The 21,538-nt window shown below is 43.7% G+C and overlaps 1 protein-coding gene and 1 long non-coding RNA gene across 4 annotated transcripts in view; one reads left to right on the top strand and one right to left on the bottom strand.

The window, feature by feature from the left end:
* Nucleotides 1-17,177, bottom strand: part of LOC118355021 (uncharacterized) — a 93,913-nt gene extending 76,736 nt beyond the window's left edge. The window contains exons 1-2 of one of the 3 annotated variants that reach the window (XR_007411362.1): nt 17,033-17,177; nt 9,849-9,989 (exon numbers count right to left, since the gene is read on the bottom strand). This is a non-coding gene — a long non-coding RNA (uncharacterized LOC118355021). Of the gene's footprint in view, nt 1-6,906; nt 7,356-9,848; nt 9,990-16,806; nt 16,960-17,032 lie in introns of those variants that run through there. The other 2 variants (XR_007411361.1, XR_007411360.1) reach the window with 2 other exon arrangements.
* A 260-nt stretch (nt 17,178-17,437) lies between these two features.
* PRMT6 (protein arginine methyltransferase 6) lies at nt 17,438-19,832 on the top strand. The gene has a single exon (XM_025417452.3). It carries the CDS (start codon nt 17,501-17,503, stop codon nt 18,629-18,631), a length of 1,131 nt encoding a protein of 376 aa, XP_025273237.1. The 5' UTR covers nt 17,438-17,500; the 3' UTR covers nt 18,632-19,832.
* Nucleotides 19,833-21,538: the final 1,706 nt, after the last annotated feature.

Genomic DNA, 21,538 nt, shown 5'->3' with positions numbered 1-21,538 from the left:
GACCAAAACAAACAACAATAAAAATGCTTCTCTGAAGAAACAGAAACTACACAGGGAAAAGAAATATTCAAAATATTGCTAAGAGCCTGGAAATACAGTAAAAGATAATGCATCTATGAGAAAGAAAGCAAAATACTACAAAAAAAAAAAAAAAAAAAGAACATCAGAGATCAAAGAGCTTCATGGTCTCCTCTCCAGGCAATAAATAGAGTTAAGTAAAGACATCCATACCCCTTGATAAAGATTTCCAAAGTCAGCAAATGGCCATAGATGAGTGTCTTCTAGCTCTGATGCCCTGTTTTCATATCCCTTCTTTATATTCATCCTGACTCTCCATTCTGATTTAGATATCCCTTATCCCATATCCCTTATCCCTAAACTTAACTTATACTTACATCTTTCATAGCAAATAAACAATATACCATAATATTTGTCTGTGTCTATATCCCATACTAGAGTGTGAAGTTTCTCCAGGGAAGGGACTGAACCTCACTAACACATACCTGAGTGTCAGGGATATGAGTAGGTGCTCGATAAATGTTTGTTGAACGGATAAATGAATGGATGAATAAACCACCATCACCTGTTTTGCTATGTCCCCAGAACTGGTAATTCTAAAAGTCCATTATTAGCTTTGGCTAAACTCATATATGCAAATTCCTTGAGGGGGGGGAACAGAAAAATATTTGGGTAGAAGAAGAAAGGATGTAAGAGATCCTCCCTTCAGTAGAAAACACTGATTTGAACAAATAATACCTAATACACCAGAAAAACAACTCTGTGGAGCACCCTTGGATTTTTGCTTCAATTGCAAAGTCAAATACTCTAGTACTAGAATTAAACTTTCAATGTCCATTTGATGCTTTAGAATATTAAAAGTGGTCATATTTGAAGTTATTTTGTTCCTTTTGCTTTTGCATTTTCTTATGTTTACACAGTGTATAGGTAGACTTGGATAATAAAAATTAATCATATGATAAAATATATAGAATAATATAAAGTCAAATGAATGTTTAAGCATATTTAACTTTTTTAATTCTCACTTCTTTACAAAATGTACTTTGAACCAAAAATGGTGAGGATTCTCAATCCTGTTCATGTATCATAAACCATTTTGTCGTGGCTCCTCCCAGATTTATAGACTCAAAATCTATGGGAGACCCAGGCATGTGTAGTTCTCACAAGTTGCACAGGTGATCCTGGTTCTCAGGCAGGTCTGAGAATCACCATTCATAGAACATGAAGCCTCATTAGAGATCCATGATCTTAATCCAAGGACTCCACCCAATAATTGCTTCCAGTGACTTCATTCATAATTTGTAACTGAGAAGATAATTATTAGTTCTGTAAGAAGACAGGAGAAGGAAAATATATAAAGAATAGGATTTCTCAGAGTAACTACTGAGAGCACAGTTTAATCCAGATCGAAAGTACCTATTAAATGAAGACAATGAGTAAGATAGGATTTATCAGGCTTATTTCAAGTTTATCTTGCTTTTCTGTATTTCTAATTGCTAAGGAGTAATTTCTTAGAGGATTACCTCCATTAAAACCCACCCTCTTATCCTTTTTTGCTAGTAATTCTTTCCAAAGTATATAAAAGCTTATTTCAGTTTTTAAGAAGCTAGAAATCAAATGGATATTCAAGTTCATTTGCCTGGTGTCCTCTGTTAAGAGTTGATATTGAAATAAGAGCTTAAAGCCTGTGCATTTGAGCTATTAACCAGGTCTGCTAGCCATTTATCTTTTTTTTTCCTAAACTCAAAAACTGAAATTCTGTTAGTCTTTATTATTCTGCACCATATTACATTCAAATAGCATCACTATTATATTAATGTAACAGATCATCTCTGTAATTGAGTATGAATACTATCACTTTGCACCCTTCTAGAGTTATTAATTTCAGTGTATTCATTGTATTTTTGAATGTAGCTGCACAGTAAATAATGCAACACAAAGAGGCTTTAACCTATTCCCAAAGCCTGCAACAAGGATATAAAGCCAGTGGTGTATTAGCTTAAAAAATAGATCAATCTTATCTTGTAAAAAGAAGATAAAAGGTAGTTCTGTCAGAAAGGACAACCATGCTTGAGGCTGTAAACCATACTTGAGAATATAAAGAGAAGCCTAGAAGCCTGTGTTAAATTTTGCTTCCTGTCCTTGGAAAAAGTCTTCAAGTCAATGGGCATTTTAAAAACAAGCAATGGATTCAATTATCCAAGTATTTCCTCATGTTGACTATGCTGAGAAAGCATAAGCTCCACAGTAACAACAGTAACAATTATATTGTCATTTCATAGCACTTTACAAAGGGCTTTAATATACATGAAAGTGAAAATTAAATGAATTCTTAAGTATGGTCATTACACTATCCAATGATAATCTGAGGCATGTAACACTAAGCAGAGAACAGTTAATCATCAGAAGAGCAACACAATAGTTCCTCAAAACATCAGCAAAGTACAGTGAAAATTAAATATCTGCAGAGCCAGGTAGGAAAGATATTGGGATAATGCAAGAATTATCCTCATGTTTTTGAGAAAGGCACTCAGCATCATTTGCAAACCGTAGATAAGCCTGGGTTAAAGGACTGCAAAGTGGATTATGAGCTCTTTGTATTGTTGTTGGTTTGCACCCTTGGGAGCTTTTCAGGTGAAATCTGAAATCGGCTCAAATCTGAAATCGGCCCTCGTTCGTGGAGGGCTAAGAGACCGAAGAAATAGGCCGGCCACTCCAGATGGGTGGCAGGTGTAACAAGCAAGGGAACTTACAAAGCTTGTCTTGCGCCGCTGGAAAACGAGTAGATCTCCTCACCTGCTAGCCAAAATGTTGAAAGTTTCTATAGAGGCCTTAACTAGGTTCCTTCATCTGTACCCTCCAGATGCTCTCAACAACATATTGCTCAAGGATCTATCCTTTCAAAATGGCTCCAACTATGGGATCGGGTGGGCGGAATGGAGCATTCCAAAGACAGGAAGAGGTAGGAGACTCCCATTGTCAAGGTCCAGCTCCCTGGTCAATCAGCAGTCATCTCCTCTCAATGACCTTCTCCCATACTCCACTCCTCTAGAATGGCTCTTAGAATCTTATGTGCCTCCATCTTCTGCAGTGTCCCCTGAGCAGGGAGGAAGGGGTTTCATTAGCATGGAGGTGGCTCCTTCGGTACCCAGCTGGCTGCACAGAGGCAGATCCCACAGCAGCAGTACAGTCACACACAAGAGAAAACACAGATTAAGAGGACAATGATCTCCCAAATCAGGGACAACTTTTTCCATCAAGAGCCCCATGATCTGAACCATTGATTTACTAAGTCTCCTAGACTGGGGATAGGATCACGCAGGGTGTTCACTGTATCCACATATGTTTTAACAAAGATGACACATTAGCAGACTCATCAGATATGAACCCACAACCTTCTTCTTAGATAATGGTATTTATCCATGCACCTGTGGTGCTTCTTTGCAAGGCAGTAGTAACATCCAAAACCATCCTACTTTGGAAGACAGCTTTTCTCACTAAAGACGTTTCAGCGTTCAGGGCACCTGAGTGGCTCAGTTGGTTAAGCATTTGCCTTCAGCTCAGGTCATGATCTCTTGAGTCATGGGACTGATTCCCACCCTGGGTTTCTTACTCAGTAGGGAGTCTGCTTCTCCCTCTTCCTCTGGCCTCCTACTCATGTTCTCTCTCTGGCCCACTCTCTGTCTCTCTCTCTCTCTCAAATAAGTAAAATCTTAAAAAAAAAAAAAAAAAAAAAAGACATTTCAGTGTTCAGGAAAGACAGGCTTTGTTGGGTGAATGTGATAAGGGCTTCTGTGTATTGGTCTTCCGGGTCATTGGAGGGGACAAAGATGGCAGCCAAATGATTATACCAGAATATGGTATAATCTGGAAAACAGAACATGCTCATCTGGCCTTGAGAGAGGGAAGTTGGCAATTTTCACTACCATGGGGCAGATTCTCCTCTGTGCTCAGGGAAAACCTAGGTTGCAGTGACCAACCAGCCAGGTGGAAACCATGGCCAAAGATTTGTGTCACACATCCATGGGGTCACAGTGAAGGCTACCCAATAAATACCCAGACAGTGTGACCAATCAGTGCCAAACTCATCACTACTCTTTAATGTAACAGAATGACTACAAAGTTCCAGTGATATCCATCCCCATATTCCTGGTACAATTAGGTTAGTTATATTTAGAATGATTCTTCTGTTTCCAACATAGTGGGGTCCAGGTGCTCCAAGGTCCATAATCAAGGTAAGCCATGCTAACTCATTCCAAATATGACTAGCTACCCATGGCTCCACTGGTGGTATTTTTAGGACTCTCCTTAGCAATTTGATGGGCTGCCTGTAAAGTATGAGTGACAGAAAAAGAATGCCTACACCGTGTTACTGATAGCCACAGGCCAGGATTCTGCATCAGTATTGGTGGTATCAGCTGGATTAAGAGTACTAAATCTAGTTTATTCTTCCTTAATGTACTGCTTCAGGATCCTCTAATCCCTTCCATCGAGTGGTGATACCCACCATGGCAATCCCAAAAAACTAGAGAGGAGCGTCTTTTCCACATATCCAACAGTTGTATGGATTCCTTTGCCAGGCATATGAGTGGGCCCACTGCAGAAAGGTATTTCCATTGGTACCCAGCTCATGCCCAGATACCACAAGGGCAAAAGAAGTCAAAGGTCAAAAAGGCAGATATTTAGTAGGAAATAGTATGGGAAGGTCTTCATCTTCTCTAAGAATTATACTTGTGGCCTGATATTTTTAGATGTTCATATGGCTGCAGCTTTAGGAGTTTGATCTAGTTGTACATACCATACACATGGTGGCTGGAGAAGGCAGCACTGGCAGTCATGAGAAGACAGAGTGGGGGTGGGATTTGCCAGACCAGGACCCCACCTTCTCCCCTCTTTCAGTGGTGCATGTCCCATCTAGCTTGCAGCCAGACAGCAGGATTGGAAATTGAATAGTTCCCCCTCACCCAAGGATACAAAGTATCTCATCCATCCTGGTGGGATATACCATTGAAAATTCCAGTAGACAATGCCTTTCCTAGGCATCATAGGGTGTGGTGTTCCCAGCAGCATAGCATGTTGATCGTTGGTGAGGGTCTGGGCAATGGATGTTTCCTGAGACTTCCATACCTTTACATTGTTGGATGCCTTGGCACGGGTCCACATTCTGACACATGAGGCAACAGGCCCTTTTGGTTAAGCATTCAAATGTATTGTAACTTGGAGCAGTACTTTAATCCACCCAGCTAATGTGGTTTTACCTGTTAGTAATTTACTCTGCTGCTCTAATATTCCATTTGTCCTTTCTACCATCCCTACTGTTTACAGGTTAGAGGGGAGATGGAACCTCCATTCAATGTCTTTTGCCCAGTATTACATACTATGACCTTTGAAATGTGACCCTCAGTCATGGTCTATTTGATGAGGATATCCACAAATGGTACTTGGGCTGTCTAATCCCTTAATGGGAACAGCCTGGTCTGCATGGGGAGAGGAGAAGCTTGGGTTAGCCCAAATAGTGTCCACACAAACCAAAGCGTGTTTGGAACCCTCACTCAGAGTAAGGGCACCAATATATTCCATTTGCCAATCCCTCACCAGTTGAAAACTTCAGTAGGTAATCCCAGACTCATTGGCAGTTGTCTTGGGCACTGTTTAGAACACATGGGATGTGCTGTTATTGCGTTTACCAAGTCACTGTATTTTAAGGGCAATCCAGCATCCCTAGCAATATGTCATTTCACCCAGGCACTACAGTAGCCACTCTTTCTCTGCACCCAACCTGCTGTCTATTGAAGGATCAGTTGCTAGAACTTGTACTGAGCTGGGCCATCAGCATCCTGATTGCTAGGGGAAGTCAGCACTTTATGAGTCAGGATATAAGAAAATTGTGAGGACTGCTTCAGGTTCTAAGAACCTGGGTCAGGCAGACCCAAATCTTCTTCCCATACAAGCTGACGCCCCAAGGGCTTATTCATGGTCATCTATCCTTTAGCTTCCCACTATCTAAGCCATAGAGTTAGAATAGCCTAACTGTCTGTGCAAAGGGTTAATGGCCAGGGCTTATGAGTGATCAACAGCCAAATGGCTCTGACTTGAGCCCACAGGCTGCTGTGGTCTGGTCCTGTTTCTATCCAGATGCCTGACTAGATCCATCTGTACCAATCAGTCAGAATTTCCCCTCCTCCTTTCTATGGCTACACAGGCCCACCAGAGGTAATTCGTGGGACATGTGGAGAATCTACACACTCTATGGAGCCCAGTATCACCCGAGTTTCTAGTCACAGTGGTGCACAAAGTGCTCCTCTTCTGTAAATGGGCTTGTCATTTAGTCTACATGGAAGTTTGAGCCATGACAGAGATGGGTTGATGGAACATATTTTTAATCCACCCCTTGATAGGAAGGAAGTTCTCACCATGATATGCTGTTACTTTGTGAGAGGATCTACCTGGAGGAATGCTGTGTACACCACCAGGAGCTGCTGCTCTATGGGAGTATATCAGTTTTCTGCCCCTTTTCAGAGCTGGGACTAAAATCTTAGGAGTACTCTCTCCTTCGATTGCCTCTGTCACGGTGCCAAGCCCATGTCTTCCAGAATCACAGACATATCTAACTCAAATGGTAGCCCTACTTGGGGGATGCTCAGAGCTTTAATCTGTTTTATCAGTATTTTTGTCTTCCCAAAGCCTGCTTGCTGCTCTGACCACCAGTCCCACATATGCTACTTCTTTACCAAGTGGTATGAGGGATGGCGACACTATACCAGGTGGAAAATAAAAGTCCCTCCAAACCTCCAAATCCCTTCAAAGGCTTGGATATCTTTTGTGCTCACAGGGGTTGGGTAGGCGTGCACGTCATCAATCACAGTTTCCGGACAATGCATATCTTACCTGATCATATGATTCCTAAAAACTTCATGGTGGTGCCTTAGCCTTGAATTTTTTGATTTCATGGCCTATCTTCTCCCTCCCAGATGTTCCAGCAGAGTCTGCACAATGTCCTATGGCAAAGCTAAGTCTTCATGTGTTAACACTATATCATCAGTGCAATGGTCCTATTTTATTGATGTGGAGAAAGAGAACAGGGATATTTCTCATGACATTATGAGGCTCTATAGGTTGACCTGGGAAAGCATCTGAAAGGTCCACTGTTAGGGCACTTAGGTGGTGCAGTGGGTTAGGCATCTGACTCTTGGTTTCAGCTCAGATCCTGATCTTGGTGTCGTGAATTCAAGCCTCACATGTGGCTCTGCACTCAGCCAGCGCATATGGGGCTGCTTGACATTCTCTCTCCTTCTCCCTCTACCCCTCCTCCTTGTGAGCACATTCTCTCCCTCTCTCAAATAAATAAATAAATCTTAAAAAAAAAAAAAAGGAAAAAGAAAAAGAAAAGTCCATTGTTGTCCTTCCCATGTGAAGGCAAACTGATCTTGTGATTCATCAGCCAGGGGTATCATGAACATAGTATTTGTTAAGTCCAGTACAACATGGTCCTAGGACCACAGCCAAGTACCTCTGATGGTGGCAATGTTGGGCACAACTTCATGGATGGGAGGCACTAGCTTGTTCAGTTCTCAGTAGTCCATAGTCCGACTTTTCATTGGCCATACGGGGCTATTGAAAGTCCTATAGGCAGAGTGCAGAGTACCCACTTGGGGTACAGTTTTTTGATAGTTTCTCCTATTTCCTTAGGCCCTGGGGCGATGTATATCATTTGACAGTTACCATTCTTCCCAGGGGCAGTAGACTTATGAGTCCCTAGTTGGTTTTTCTCTTCAGCACTGGCTTAATGACTCTAACCCAAAGGTAGATTTCACTGATAGAGGTTTGCAGATCTTGTGGAATACTATTGCCCAACATGTTCTCTAGTATTTGAGACATTATAGCCTCATATTTGGTCGGGGAGGGAATGCCTAACTTTGCATTGTTAAAGGGAACTTCCTGACATAACCATTTATCTCTGTAACCACAAAGGGGCCAGAAAACTTCAAAGAATTACCATGTATTAGAGTACATTTGGTCGCAGTGTCAACCAGAGCCCTCACCTTTTGTTTATTTCTGGGGGATCAGTGAATGGTGAACCCAATATGAGGCCTCTGATCACCACCGCCCCGCCCCACCCCACAATGGCCTCACCTAGAGGCAATATTGGACTGCATCTTATATTTGGGGTGAGAGGCACCCATGCCAAAGAGGACTATACCCCTAAGGCCTCTTCTGGAGCAGATGGGGGCATTGGGGATGGTAGGGGAGGAACAGGTTTGAACTGTTCAGGTTTTAAGGTTTTTTACAGGCTGGCCAACGCAGCATTGGGTTGTCAGTCTACCTTTTCAGGTGGAGTCCCAGCAGCCAGGAGGTCAAACCACATTTGCTTCCAGTTTACTTTTATAGGATCTTTACAGCTGACTGGGATAGCCTTTGGTTTTTCAAGTTCCATCTCTGTCTCAAGTCCTTCCCCTAACTGGTACTTTCCTGAGATTTGTTGGCACTCTCCAGATCAGCAGTGGATTGCTTAACATCAAAAATATTCTATCCCATGATAGGATAGCATGGATATCAGCATCCCATCCCAGGTCCTGGGTTCAGACTGGACTATATCGGCTTCCATTCCTGCAGCAAATGTGGTCCGATCAGATACTTCAAAGGCAGATGGCCTGTCTCATTCCTGACTTCCTAAAACTTTGTTGCACCTCCTCTAAAGATGTCTAGCATTCCATTTGCCCAGAGACATCCCCCTTAATGGGTCAGGTCTCTTGCAGACTAATCCAATCTATAACAGACTGAGGACCTTGAACACCTGAGCACCATGCAGGTGCTGCCAGAAGGCAGCTGTGTGGTGATGTTGCTCATTTTCTGTGCCTCCTACCTGGTCAGAGAACTGTCATCACCCCCGCACACACACATCCCATAGCCACACTAACTATGCTGGAACACTTGCCCTGGCCTTTTGCTGGGACTTGGCAGCTAAATCAATAAACTCAGTGGGAGTATATTCTTTCATCATGATTGTATCCTAAATTGGGGGCTGCCCTGCTGGCTGGGGTTGTTTTGGCTGTGCTGTGCTATTGTGTTTGTATTAGGGGTCAGATGGTATGGAACATTCTGTCTGTTTTACTGTCAATCACATCCTCTTCTTCCCTCTCCTTAGTTTCTCAGGGATTCCACCTCTTAGTGTCCCAATCAGGCTTTGTCACAAGAGCTTAGACCTTAATTCACAGCAGCCCGCACCCTCCTCGCTTTGGTAAATAGCACACTAAGTTCTCCAACTTATTATCCTGCTCTCCCACCTGTCTGCCAGCCCTGAAGCTGAGTAATGGACACTCACATGTCCTTTTTTAATCTAAGCTCTTTGTTCAGATTTCTAACTTGGCTTCTGTCTCGAGTTTGTCATTGCTAGCCAGCCAAACTGCCCACAGGAGAGGCCAGTCCACTGCAGCAACCACTCTCTTTCCGTCTTTGCCACAGTGCACTATCTGTAGTTCCTCAGACAGGCGCATCAAACCAGCAGGCATTTTGAAGGCATCCCTGTGCTCATACGGAGGTCCAGAAGCATCTAACATACACACCACCGTGTGATGGTGATGGCCAACTTGAGATATCTCTTGCCCAAGATTCACTTCTCTGGTTTCTTGGCTGGCTTGCATTTGTTGGTTCAAAAATTTAGAAGCTTCTTGAGTAAAATCTGAAACTGGTCCCCATTCACAGAGGCTTTAAGGAGAGATTGAAGAAAGAAGTAGACTGCTCCAGCCTGGTTGTTGACAGGTTTGATAAGCAAGGGAACCTCTGAGCAAGGCTAGTGGGCAATCACAAGACTAGTATACCTCTGTACTCACCTGCCAGGATCTTCTGAGTTTATAGAGGACTTAACTGAGTTCAGTTGCATGTAGTCCAGATGGTCTCAGCCACTCATTACTCTCTCAAGACTGCATTCGGAAGTAGCTCCAGCTTTGGGGATCGTGGGCCGAATAAACATTCTAAGGACAAGAAGGGGTAAGAAGCCTCTGATTACCCTAATGCAGCTCAAGTGTCACCTGAGCTTCATAAATATTGTGAAATGTCTGCAAATAAGTGAATACTCTGAGAATGAAGCCAAGCAGAGCTGAGCCTAAGCGAACCCAGGAGAACCTACTAGTTTGCAAGTCCCATCTCGTGGAAACAAGGAACAAAAAACTTTTGTTGTGGTGAGCTACTGAGATATTGGGGTTGTTGCTACAGCAAAAACAAAACTGACACATACAGATATACGTACAGAATGAATTATTATAGGACCACTACCCACGTCAAGACTAAAACACAACCAGCGCCAGAGGTGTCCCTGTGTCCCTCCCATCCTATACTTTTCCTCTTTCCTGAAGGTGTGTACCCTGATAATGCCATAAGAAGATTCAGTGACCTGGTTTGTGAGCTTCAGAAACATGTGATCATGTGCTAAGTGTTCCCTCATGTCTAATTTCTTTTTTTTTTTTTCATGTCTAATATTTTTTGCTCACCATCGTGGTTGTGAGATTCATCCAAGTGACTATATGTAGTAGTATTTTCTCATTTTCATTGCCTTATTTTATAGTATTTCATTGTAGGAATATACCATAATTTGTTTAACCAGGTTTCTGCTGTTGTACAGATCCTCTGAGATGGAGATAATCATTCTTACTGGGAATTTTGTAGTGTTATTTTTTCCTGTACAGCTCTTTTGACTCTTACTATTTTCTACTTTATATAAATTATTTTATTTTCATGTTATGTATTAAGTACCTAATAATAGCTAAAACATATTGTGTTTAGCATGTGGTAGGCATTGCCAAAATGTTTTATATGCATTATTAATTAATTAATTAATACAACAAATATTTACTGAACACCTGATAGTCTGTATCATAAATGTAGGGGTAAACAAAACAGATAAAAATCTCTGTTTTGATGGCATTTAGATTTTAGGGAATAATTTCTAATTCTCAAAATCTATGGGATGTGTATTATTACCCATATTTTCACAATTTGGGAAACCAAGGCACATAGCTGCTATATTCATTTCTTATTTCTTTTCTACTGGATTATAAACTACTTATAGTCAGGAACCAGTTCCCCGTATACCCCCAAAGTGTCTGGTTGAGCAACATACATGTAATCATATTAATTATTTGATGGTGATTAACATTTATTTCGTGCTTTCTATGTGCCAGAGACAATTCAGTCTTCACAAAACCTATGCAGTTGGCGTTATCATTAGCCCCATTTAGAAATCAGAAAATAGGCAAAAAAAAAAAAAAAAGAAAAAGAAAAAAAGCTATATAGCCTTGTTTTGGGTCTAGATTCTTTTGCTCTACATTATGTGTGTTGAAATGGATCCATGTGTTGCATGTAACTGTCACTCCTTCATTTCAATTGCTGTATAGGATTCGATTCTGTTACCTCTAAAGCCACTACGGTATATGCTATGCTCTTCCTATGAATGACCTCACATAGCGAAGGTAACTGAGCTTCTCATTTCTTCCATCTGGGTTCTGCAGCTACTCTATTTCTATACACCAAAGGAAGAAAGCATGATACATTTTACCTAATCTCTACATGTGTTTTATTGAGAAGACTTGTGATGTGGGGATTGTTAGTTATGCTATAGTAGACTGACTATATTTAAGAATCTTGGTTTATTCACTTAACATTGCTGTGCTTCTTCCACATACTTTGCACTGTGCTGGGCTCCAGGAAAGGAAAAGCAGTCTGTTTCCACTCTCAGGAGCTCCCAATTGTTGGAGGGGGTCATAGAACGTGAACCCTGGTTGACTGGAACTCCTGGGTTCACTTAGGCTCAGCTCTGCGTGGCTTCATTCTCAGAATATTCACTTCTTGGACCCAGACTAGCAAAGTAGCCACTATTTGGAGTGTGCTGCTTCACATAGCAGGGTTCAGAAACTCAAACATGACAGGTAACCTGTGCGGGTAACCTGTGCAGCTAGCTGCGTTAAAATTTTCTGCTCAGATAGGGTCACAGCTTGTTCAGAACTTTGTTTCTGATCTATTTGGTGCAGTCATCTCCACATGCCAGGAGCCACACCCCTAGTTCTCTGAGACATAGGCTGATTTGCAGACATTTCACAATATTCATGAAGCTTCAGTAGGAACACACCCACTGTCTCTTTATGCTGACTCGTTTTCTCCAGCTGAAAGTATTTGTTTCCCTGATTGAAGTCCCCAATCGGTTGATTTTCGGTCAAAGGAAGATGGGGGGTGGGAATAAGAGAATGATTTGGACTAGGGCCCTCCCCAAGGTCAGAAAGCTTCCTCCGCTGGCCTTGAAGAAGTAAGCTGTCAGGTTGTGAGAGAGCCGGGGCCAGAAGCCTCCACAAGCTGAAAGTAGTCCCTACATGAGAATCAGGAAGAGGAGGAAAACCTCAGTCCTACCTCAGCAAGAAACTGCCTTCTGCCAAGCATGTGAGCTTGGTAGAGAACCCCAAGCTCCAAAAAAGGAATGCGGCCAGGCTGAATATTGTGATTACAGCCTTGCAGAGGACCCAGGGAAGCCATCCCTCAACTCCTGACCTACGGACATTACGAGATTAAAAAAAAAAAAAAGAAAGAAAAGAAAAGAAAAGAAAGAAAGTTTGGTGCTTTAAGCTGCTAAATTTGTAGTCATTTGTTACACAGCAATAGGAAAAAATAAAAAATAATAGGCCTTCCAGCCCATATACTCCACCTGGCCTCACCCTGGTTCTGATACACTTCAAATTGTCTGATGTGATCCTTCACAAATTTCAGCATGCACCAGAATTACCTGAAGGGCCGTTGGAACAAGGCAGACAGACCCCTAGCCCAGGAGTTTCTAAATCTTTACATAGAGAGTGAGGTTCATGCTTGCGTGATTCCAACAATTTCCCAGGTGATTCTAACACTGTGGATCTAGAAACCACACTTTGGGAATCACAGGTCTACAGTGACTACATCTACATCTCTGCACTTGAAATGTCCTCAGTAGCAAAATGCTATGAGATCATAAGCATCTGGTTGAAGCAACTGGTTGACTTTCCTTCATATTAAAGGTTTTCTTTAAAGAAAAAAGAGAGAGAGGAAGATCTTATTAAATGTTCATTAAGCTATTCTCATTATTCCTGTGGCACTTGAGCAAATGCTAATCTCACAGATGTACTAATATGTTACTTCTCCCATATTATAATTTACATTCCTGGGATTTTAGTACTGTTTCCATTATAGTGGCATGATTTATAATAGAAGTTGTTAAAATGTCATAACCAATATTTGTACTTGAATCTGTTAAGGTACCGCATTCTGTATTTTAAGAGGGCTCAATAAGTTTAAGCCAAATTAATAATTATGGATTAAGTTCATAATATCTTTGTTGTGACTACCTAAACAATTCAATACAAACCTTTTTAAAAAGAATTAGACTTCTCACAATAATATCATCAGGGAGCTGTAAATTTGCTATTCGTCTGTTTTAGTAGTAGGTTGAATAGCTGGGCCAATACACCATGGAAAGACACTCTATACATCAAGAGAATAACATATATGTAGGCTTTTTATGTTTGATGTTCCAATTTGTTTAAATATAAAAACCACCACCTTTTGCCTTCATTTTCTACAAAGGATTTCTTTTTCTTTCTTTTTTTTTTCTTAGGTAGAAGTGCTCCTTTCTACGCTGACAGCTTCCAAGTAACTACAGAATGGTAAGAACTACATCACTTAATGAATATTCATATCAAAGAGATATTTATAACGTTTTTTATGTCATTGCTCCCTTACCCTTCCCCAACACACACTTTGAGAATTACAATGACTTCTTGAAATCCTGAAGGAACTACCTTCAACTTTAATACAAAGCTTTAAAATACATTTTTAAACAGGCCTTCACATTAAAGAGGGAAGGAATTTGAAACAAGCATTTGTGGGAGGCAATTTCATCAGCAAACTCAAGATAAAATAATACAGGGGAGAGAGCTGAGAATTAAAAGTGACCTAATAATTCGCTTAAATAAGGCAACATAGGAGTGATAAATAACATCATAATAACAAAACTAAAAGCTCTGTGAAGGTAGAGATTTTTGTTTTTTTGTTTATATCCTCTGTTTCTACAATGTTTAGTGCAGAGTAGAAGCCCAGGATATTTATTGAATAAATAAATACATAAACGTGCATGATGTAGAAAATCATGGTTCTCCCAGTCATACAAAACGCATCTATGATCCCACGTGCACTCAGGACCAACAATCAGGAATGTGGGAATGATGCTGATTCCACCACAATGCAGTAGATTCTCAATATAAAAGTGAAAAATACAAGATCTTGGTTTTCAAATATCCACCACCTGGCATGGAAAGGCCAGATATGTAAGTGGCTGTGGATAAGTGAAAAAAAGAATTACATGTAAGTGTTGTCAGTCACAGACTGGTTGAAAAAGCTACAAATAAATAGTAACATTTGAGCATTATCCAAAAATACAAGCCAGGGAGAGGACAAACCCAGAACAAAGTTACAGAAACATACAAATTCACAGTGCTTTTAGAGAACAGCAAGCTGTGGATGTCAAACTTTGGAACCATAACCTAGAGCAAGCAAGAAAAACATATACAGTATACTTGACTGAAACCAGTGAGTATGGAAATAATACTCACCTTTTACTCATTTTATGTATTTGATATTTTCTATTTCCTTTTGCTTAATGCTGGTGAAGATGTATCAAGTCAATTTCAAGATACAGTTGTTTGAAAAACATGGAGTTTAAAAAAAAAAAAAGAAAAAAAAAAAAGAAAAACATGGGGTTTGAGCATCAAATGGATGTGGTGAGTAGATTACTGAAATGGAAACACAAAGAATGTCCTGACAGCTGAGCTCCAATTCTTCTCCCATCCACGTGGTTTGCTGAAGCTACACTCCTTAGAGGAGGACTAGATTTAAAGTCCTTTCCTACTTAAAGCAACTCAGTGCGTCAGAAAAGATGAGTAAAGAAATCTCTCTATATACCAAGCCAAGGCGCAGGAAGGGAAAGTGCCACAGGGCATTTCTTCTTTACTTTGGGCATAATGTCTAGTGCTTACCATTATTCTGTCTAGAAAGGTTAAGAGTGTTTGAAAATAAAACAACTCTCATATCTAGGAGCATCCTAAAATCAATCTGTATCTGGATTTCTCTCAGAGTTTACTAGAGTCAAATTGTTATACTGAACTGCAAAAAACAAAACTCTTCTTCTTCCCCTGTGAATAGCTATTTCAGTGTTTCCACAACACTCTTCCTTGAAGACTATTTACTGATCACTCTGTGCGTCAGGATCTGTTCTAGGCTAGGAAACTACAACAGTGGGGAAACAAAAGTCCAAGCTTCTTGGAGTTTATATTTTACAAAACAATAGATACGCAAGTAAACACAGAAATAGAAAAAGCTATGAAAGAAATAAACAGTATCAGAAAACAATATATTTAAAGTAGCGAAGGAGGGCCCTTCTCAGAAGGTAATATTTATGCAGAGACCTAATGGATGAAAGAAAGCCCCTGAAGTCAAGTACTAAGGGAAAAAAAAAAAAAAAAACAATGTTCCAGGCCCTAGAAGAGCATAAGTGAAGACATGAGCCAGGAAGACCAGCATATCTTGAGCCTGAGGAGCTGGGAAGAGTAGCATGAGATGAGATGGGAAGCTACTTGACGCTACTAGATTGTTTCAGTACCTAGAATGGGAAGTTAGTGGAGAATGGCTTGGTCTAACTTGGGTTTTTTAAAGCTCATTCTTATAGCTACGTGGACAACAGAATAGATAGGGGCATGATTAGAAGCTAAGCCATGTCTTAGGAGACTGATTTCCAGGCAAGCAAAGATGGAAGGTTAGACTAGGGTGCTGGCAGTGGAGGAGAAAAGAAGATGGACTCAAGATATATTCTGGAAGTAGAACCAACAAAACATATTCAGAATTCTCTTAAAAGGGACCATAAGTAAGTGAATTGAAAACAGGTTGGAGGAGTGAGTGCATTTAAAAGGGGAAGGAGGAGATTTTGAGAGAGGAAAGAATGGGAGAGGAGTGCCCTAAGTAGCAGCTTAGAGGTGACGTATTAAAGCGATCGCATTTACTTAGGACTCTAATCTCACAGCCTGCTCTGCACCTGTTTCCTTAAAACAAGGAATCAAACTGGGCAGAAAGACAAACTGTTTTGAAGACTTTTAGCCTTAAATGGTTGAGCCCAGGCCACTGGGGGGAAAAAAAAAAAAGATAATTTACCCGATGAAAATAATGAAGCAAGATTTAACTAAGATCATTTTAGGGAGACACAGTGGTTCTTACTCTGGCCGCACATTCAGATTCCCCAGGGAGCTTTTAAAACTTCATGCGCGGGGCTCCCGTGAAGTGGTTCTGACTTAATTAGTTTGAGGTGAGACAGAGGCACAGGTATTTTGTGAAAGCTACAGCTGACTGTACTGAGGAGCAGGAAGAGAGCCCTCCAAGTACAGCTGAGGATGTCGGGTCAATAAACCTATTCCATTAAACGAGAGATTAACAGAGGGAAGAAAGGGGTGAAGGGACTTTAGTCCCCAAATACGGAATACAGGCCCGTCGGTTCAATGGACATAATCCGAGGCTACCAGAAAATAAAGTCAACTTTCTGCAATGTCTTTTTTTTTTTTTTTTTTTTTTTAAGCTGGGAGAGAAGTTTATTCGCACAGTGCTGGGAACACAGACGCTCCCACGGGCACCGCACATACTTCAAAGTGTATTTTATTTGTATCGTGAACAACAGGGAGGGAAGAAATGAACCCCTGACAGTTGACTGAAAGGGAAACGGAAGAGGAAAAATACCTCGTCCACGCCAACGACCACGCGGGGAAGCAACCGCGAGGCAGGCGGGCAGCCCGGGGGCTCCGGGGGCTCCGGGGGCTCCGGGGGCTCCGCGGCCCAGCGCCGCCTTCGGCCGCTCCCTCCGCCGCGTGTCTCACCAACGGATAAATAGGGTCTTTAAAAGAGAAAACCCGAACAAGGGAGGGAGGACGGAGCCGTGGAGCTCCAGCGGCGCCCGCCCCGTCACCTCGCGTCCCCGCGCTGCGGCCTGGGGAGCGGCGGCGTCGCCCGGCGGGGCGCGACCCGACTGCAGGGGCTCCCGCCGCCAGGGGCTGGCAGCGCGGCCCTTCCGTGGCCCGGGGTCTCCTCGCGGCCCAGGGCCGGTTCCCACCCGCAGGGCTTTCTTCGTGGCGCTCACACCGTGCGCACCGCCCCTCACCTCGGGGCGCGGCGGGCTTCAGAGCGGGCGGAGGCAGAGGGCAACGGAGGGGCTGAGGGAGAGAGGCTCGCGGAACTCGGGCGCGCGGCGCCGACCCACCCCCCCGGCTCCGCGGGGCGGCGGGGGCGGCAGGGCTGCCAGCGCGGGGCCGCGCTCCGGGCTTCTCCCCCGGAAGTGGGCGGTGCCAGCCGGCACTACAAGTCCCAGAAGCCCCCGCTGCCCGGAGCCCGCGCGGAGCCGCGCAAGGCCCGCCGGGAGTCGGCCGGGGCCGCCAAGATGTCGCAGCCCAAGAAAAGAAAGCTTGAGTCGGGGGGCGGCGGCGGCGGAGGAGGGGAGGGAAGTGAGGAGGAAGATGGCGGAGCGCCGGAGGCGGCCCCGCCGCGACCCCGGAGGGCGCGGCGGGAGCGGGACCAGCTGTACTACGAGTGCTACGCGGACATCTCGGTGCACGAGGAGATGATCGCGGACCGCGTCCGCACCGACGCCTACCGCCTGGGCATCCTGCGGAACTGGGCCGGGCTGCGGGGCAAGACGGTGCTGGACGTGGGCGCGGGCACCGGCATCCTCAGCCTCTTCTGCGTGCAGGCGGGCGCCCGGCGCGTGTACGCCGTGGAGGCCAGCGCCATCTGGCAGCAGGCCCGCGACGTGGTGCGGCTCAACGGGCTGGAGGACCGCGTGCACGTGCTGCCGGGGCCGGTGGAGACGGTGGAGCTGCCCGAGCAGGTGGACGCCATCGTGAGCGAGTGGATGGGCTACGGGCTGCTGCACGAGTCCATGCTGCGCTCCGTGCTGCACGCGCGGGCCCGCTGGCTCAAGGAGGGCGGCCTGCTGCTGCCGGCGTCCGCCGAGCTCTTCGTGGCGCCCGTCAGCGACCAGATGCTGGAGCTGCGCCTGGGCTTCTGGAGCCAGGTGAAGCAGCTCTACGGCGTGGACATGAGCTGCCTGGAGAGCTTCGCCACGCGCTGCCTCATGGGCCACTCGGAGATCGTGGTGCAGGGCCTGTCCGGGGAGGACGTGCTGGCGCGGCCGCACTGCTTCGCGCGGCTGGAGCTGGCCCGCAGCGGCCTGGAGCAGGAGCTGGAGGCCGGCGTGGGCGGCCGCTTCCGCTTCAGCTGCTACGGCTCGGCGCCCATGCACGGCTTCGCCGTCTGGTTCCAGGTGACCTTCCCCGGCGGGGACGCGGAGAAGCCCCTGGTGCTGTCCACCTCGCCCTTCCACCCGGTCACGCACTGGAAGCAAGCGCTGCTCTACCTGAACGAGCCGGTGCCGGTGGAGCAGGACACGGACATTTCCGGAGAGATCACGCTGCTGCCCTCCCGGGACAACCACCGCCTCCTGCGCGTGCTGCTGCGCTACAAAGTGGGCGACCAGGAGGAAAAGACCAAAGACTTTGCCATGGAGGACTGAGCGCGGCCTCCTCCGCCGCCGCCCCCCACCCCCCGCCCCAGGCGGCCCGGCCTGCGGGGCGGGGTGCAGGGGGCCGGAGCCGCGGCGGAGCCCGGCGCGCAGGTGGGCGCAGCGCCTCCCCGCGCCCTCCCCGCGCCCGGTTCCCGGGAGGCAGGCGGACTGGAGTCTCCTCCTCCCAGGAGGTTCTCCCGGCGATATTTATTTAAAAAGTGAACCCCGAGGCCCCCAACGATGGAAACAGCTTGTTTATTACTGGGCCTCAAAAAGCATGTGGTACCAAGCACTTGTATTTCTGTTTCTTTTGTTTCGCGGGAAGGAAGCCAAACACAGAGGAAGGCTCCGTGCACATCCCTGATGTCTCCCACCCAAACCTGAAGCCAGGGAGAAGGCTAACGGGGTTTACCTAGACTCCATAAATTTCCACTATGACTTAAATATTATCTCTCCAGAGCCATATTCTTTCGTTCTCGAAATTCCCTCCTTTCCTAGGTGCCTCTAGGCTTCAGTGCTTCTTCCTCCTTGTTTTTTTAAATAAACTTTTGCTTCTGGTAATGAGAGGGAGGAGAGTGAGGAAGCAGTTTGAATTATCCTGTTCTTACACTTAACTACTTCCATAGGGTGCTAAAGTCGAACACATTTCTCCTTTTTGAGTAAAATAGGCCATATATAATTGTGCAGCATACCCCCCCCCCCCCAACATCAACAAGGTACATTTAGGAGAGAAACATCTGAAAGACAGTGAAGTAGTACGGGTTTTTTTTATTCTTGATTTTACTATTAAGATTTAACCAAGGCAATGTTTCGTGTATGTTACATAATAAAGTTTTGTGTGACTTTTATTAAACCAGTTGGCAGAAGGCTTTCTGAACCTGACCCAAGGGGTTTGTTCATCATATTGGGTAAATTCTTTAGGCTCTTTAAATTAAGGAAAATCTTTTCCCAGCTAGAGAAATGCACTCACTTAAACTCTCACTTGGGGAGATCATGTGATCTGGCCTACTTACATCAATTGAAATTTACTTTTTTTAGTGTTGTTGAGTTCTTTTTTTTTTTTTTTTTTCTTTTTAGCTCAGCCAAATGTGAAAGTTGTGAATTTCGGAAAATCATTTGTAATGAAGTGTGAGTCATGTTATCAAATTTATTTCACGGATGTTTCCCTCCTTATCCCTGTGGCAAATAAAACATTGGCATTCTATTTTTATAGATGAAGTAAGAAGTCTTGTGTACTGCGACTTAATAATGCTTTTGCCTTCTTAATATCGTCAGTTCTTAAGTGTTACAACCCTTTCGGAATATAGCTTCAGGATAGTTTATGCTTAATGTATGTTTTTTCTTCATACTGGTGGCTTTTGTATGCTGATAGAAAACCGGTGTGAGAAGTGGTCTTTGAAGTAATTCAGTATAGTTTTGTTTATTGTAAATGAGTTTTCTCCTTTATTCATCACATATTAAAGTACTGAAGTATTATAACCAATTTGCTAAAATGTGGTGTTAACACATGAGATCTTCCATTAGGAGAGGAAACATACAAAATCAATGACTTGCCAAGATCCAAGCAATGACAGTGATAGTTGTCACCGTTTTGATAGTTAACAGTCTGTGTAAATGGTGCAGTCATAGTAAAGTAGGCCTGATTTAAGCTGGAGGTATAAAATAAGTCCTTTTTATTTTTTAGGGTCAACTATATAAGATGAACGTTTATTTACAATACTAATGTATGATTTTGGGTAGATTTCTGATATTTTTTTTGACTTCCTATAACAATCCATTTGCTATGTGGGCAAACAAAAACATTCTGAATTCCAGTTTTTGAAATCCCTTTTATAAATGTGCAGATACTATGGAGTTCTCATCACTAGTATAAGCATGTAAAGAGAACACCAGTTAAAACCCAGTAATTACAGAAGCAAAAAGTCGGTATTTCATAATGAGGCAAGTAAGCTTTAATATCCTCGTTAGTGTTTCCCAAAAGAAAAATGAATTCTCATAAAAATATAGCTATAAGAGCGATTAGTCAAGAGGCACCATAGCATATCGTTAAAAGCCAGACAGATCCTGCTGGAGCCTAGACTCCACCACTGGAACTGTGTGACCTTGGGCAAAATACTTAACCTCTGTTTGTCTCCAGTGCTCTCGTGCAAAGGGTTTAACGATCACACCTGCTCCATAGAAATGTGATACGCGTAATACGGGGAATAGAGTAAATACATGTAGTTGATACACGCAAGCACATAGTGCCTGGTACACAGTAAGATCTCAGTGATTCCTAGCTGTTGTAATTACAGAAAACTATGCAAACCTGAAGCATTTGGACATGTGTAAAATGTGCTACAGAATAAATATTCAACATGTTGATTTTCTTACAGGTCTTGCTTGGTAGTATCAGCATGGCTGTGTACAATGAGCAGTGTATAACGATACCAGGTGATCCAAAGGAACCCCAAGCCCTTTGGAGTGACAACACCTCCAGAAGGACGAGAGTGTGACATGCTCCAAAATCCAGGCACTGTCCCTTCTCTGTGAACTGGCTCTGCCTAGGGTCATTGGACCACGGGAAGAGCTGTCACCCCAAGGAGGGAAAAACATGGTGAAGTTCTGCTTGCTTTCTTCAGACAGCTTATATTTGTTTAGCACTGTGAAACTTTCTAAATACTTACAATTCACTGGACCAATGGACATTTTATTGAGTATGCCAGGAAATAGTCATTGTGATAAGCACTTAGGATACAAACCAGTAAAACAGTTTTTGCTTCCAAGTGGGTATGTTCATAGAATAAACCAAAAAGGAAAATACATAAATGATAATGGGCTCCTGGGGATGCTGTAGGTGTTAGGAACGGCAGGTAATTTAATTACCCTCGCTTTACATACTTGGAAAAAAACACAGATATTGAAAGATTTGCCTCA

The sequence above is a fragment of the Canis lupus genome, chromosome 6, assembly GCF_003254725.2.
Source record: "Canis lupus dingo isolate Sandy chromosome 6, ASM325472v2, whole genome shotgun sequence".
In the NCBI taxonomy this organism is placed as follows: Eukaryota; Metazoa; Chordata; class Mammalia; order Carnivora; family Canidae; genus Canis; species Canis lupus.
Note: the sequence above shows the minus strand (reverse complement) of the source record. Positions and strands in the feature narration are given on the sequence as shown.

Excerpts from the sequence above, each read along its gene's own strand:
- PRMT6 (XM_025417452.3), top strand. The coding sequence starts at position 17,501 with ATGTCGCAGCCCAAGAAAAGAAAGCTTGAGTCGGGGGGCGGCGGCGGC.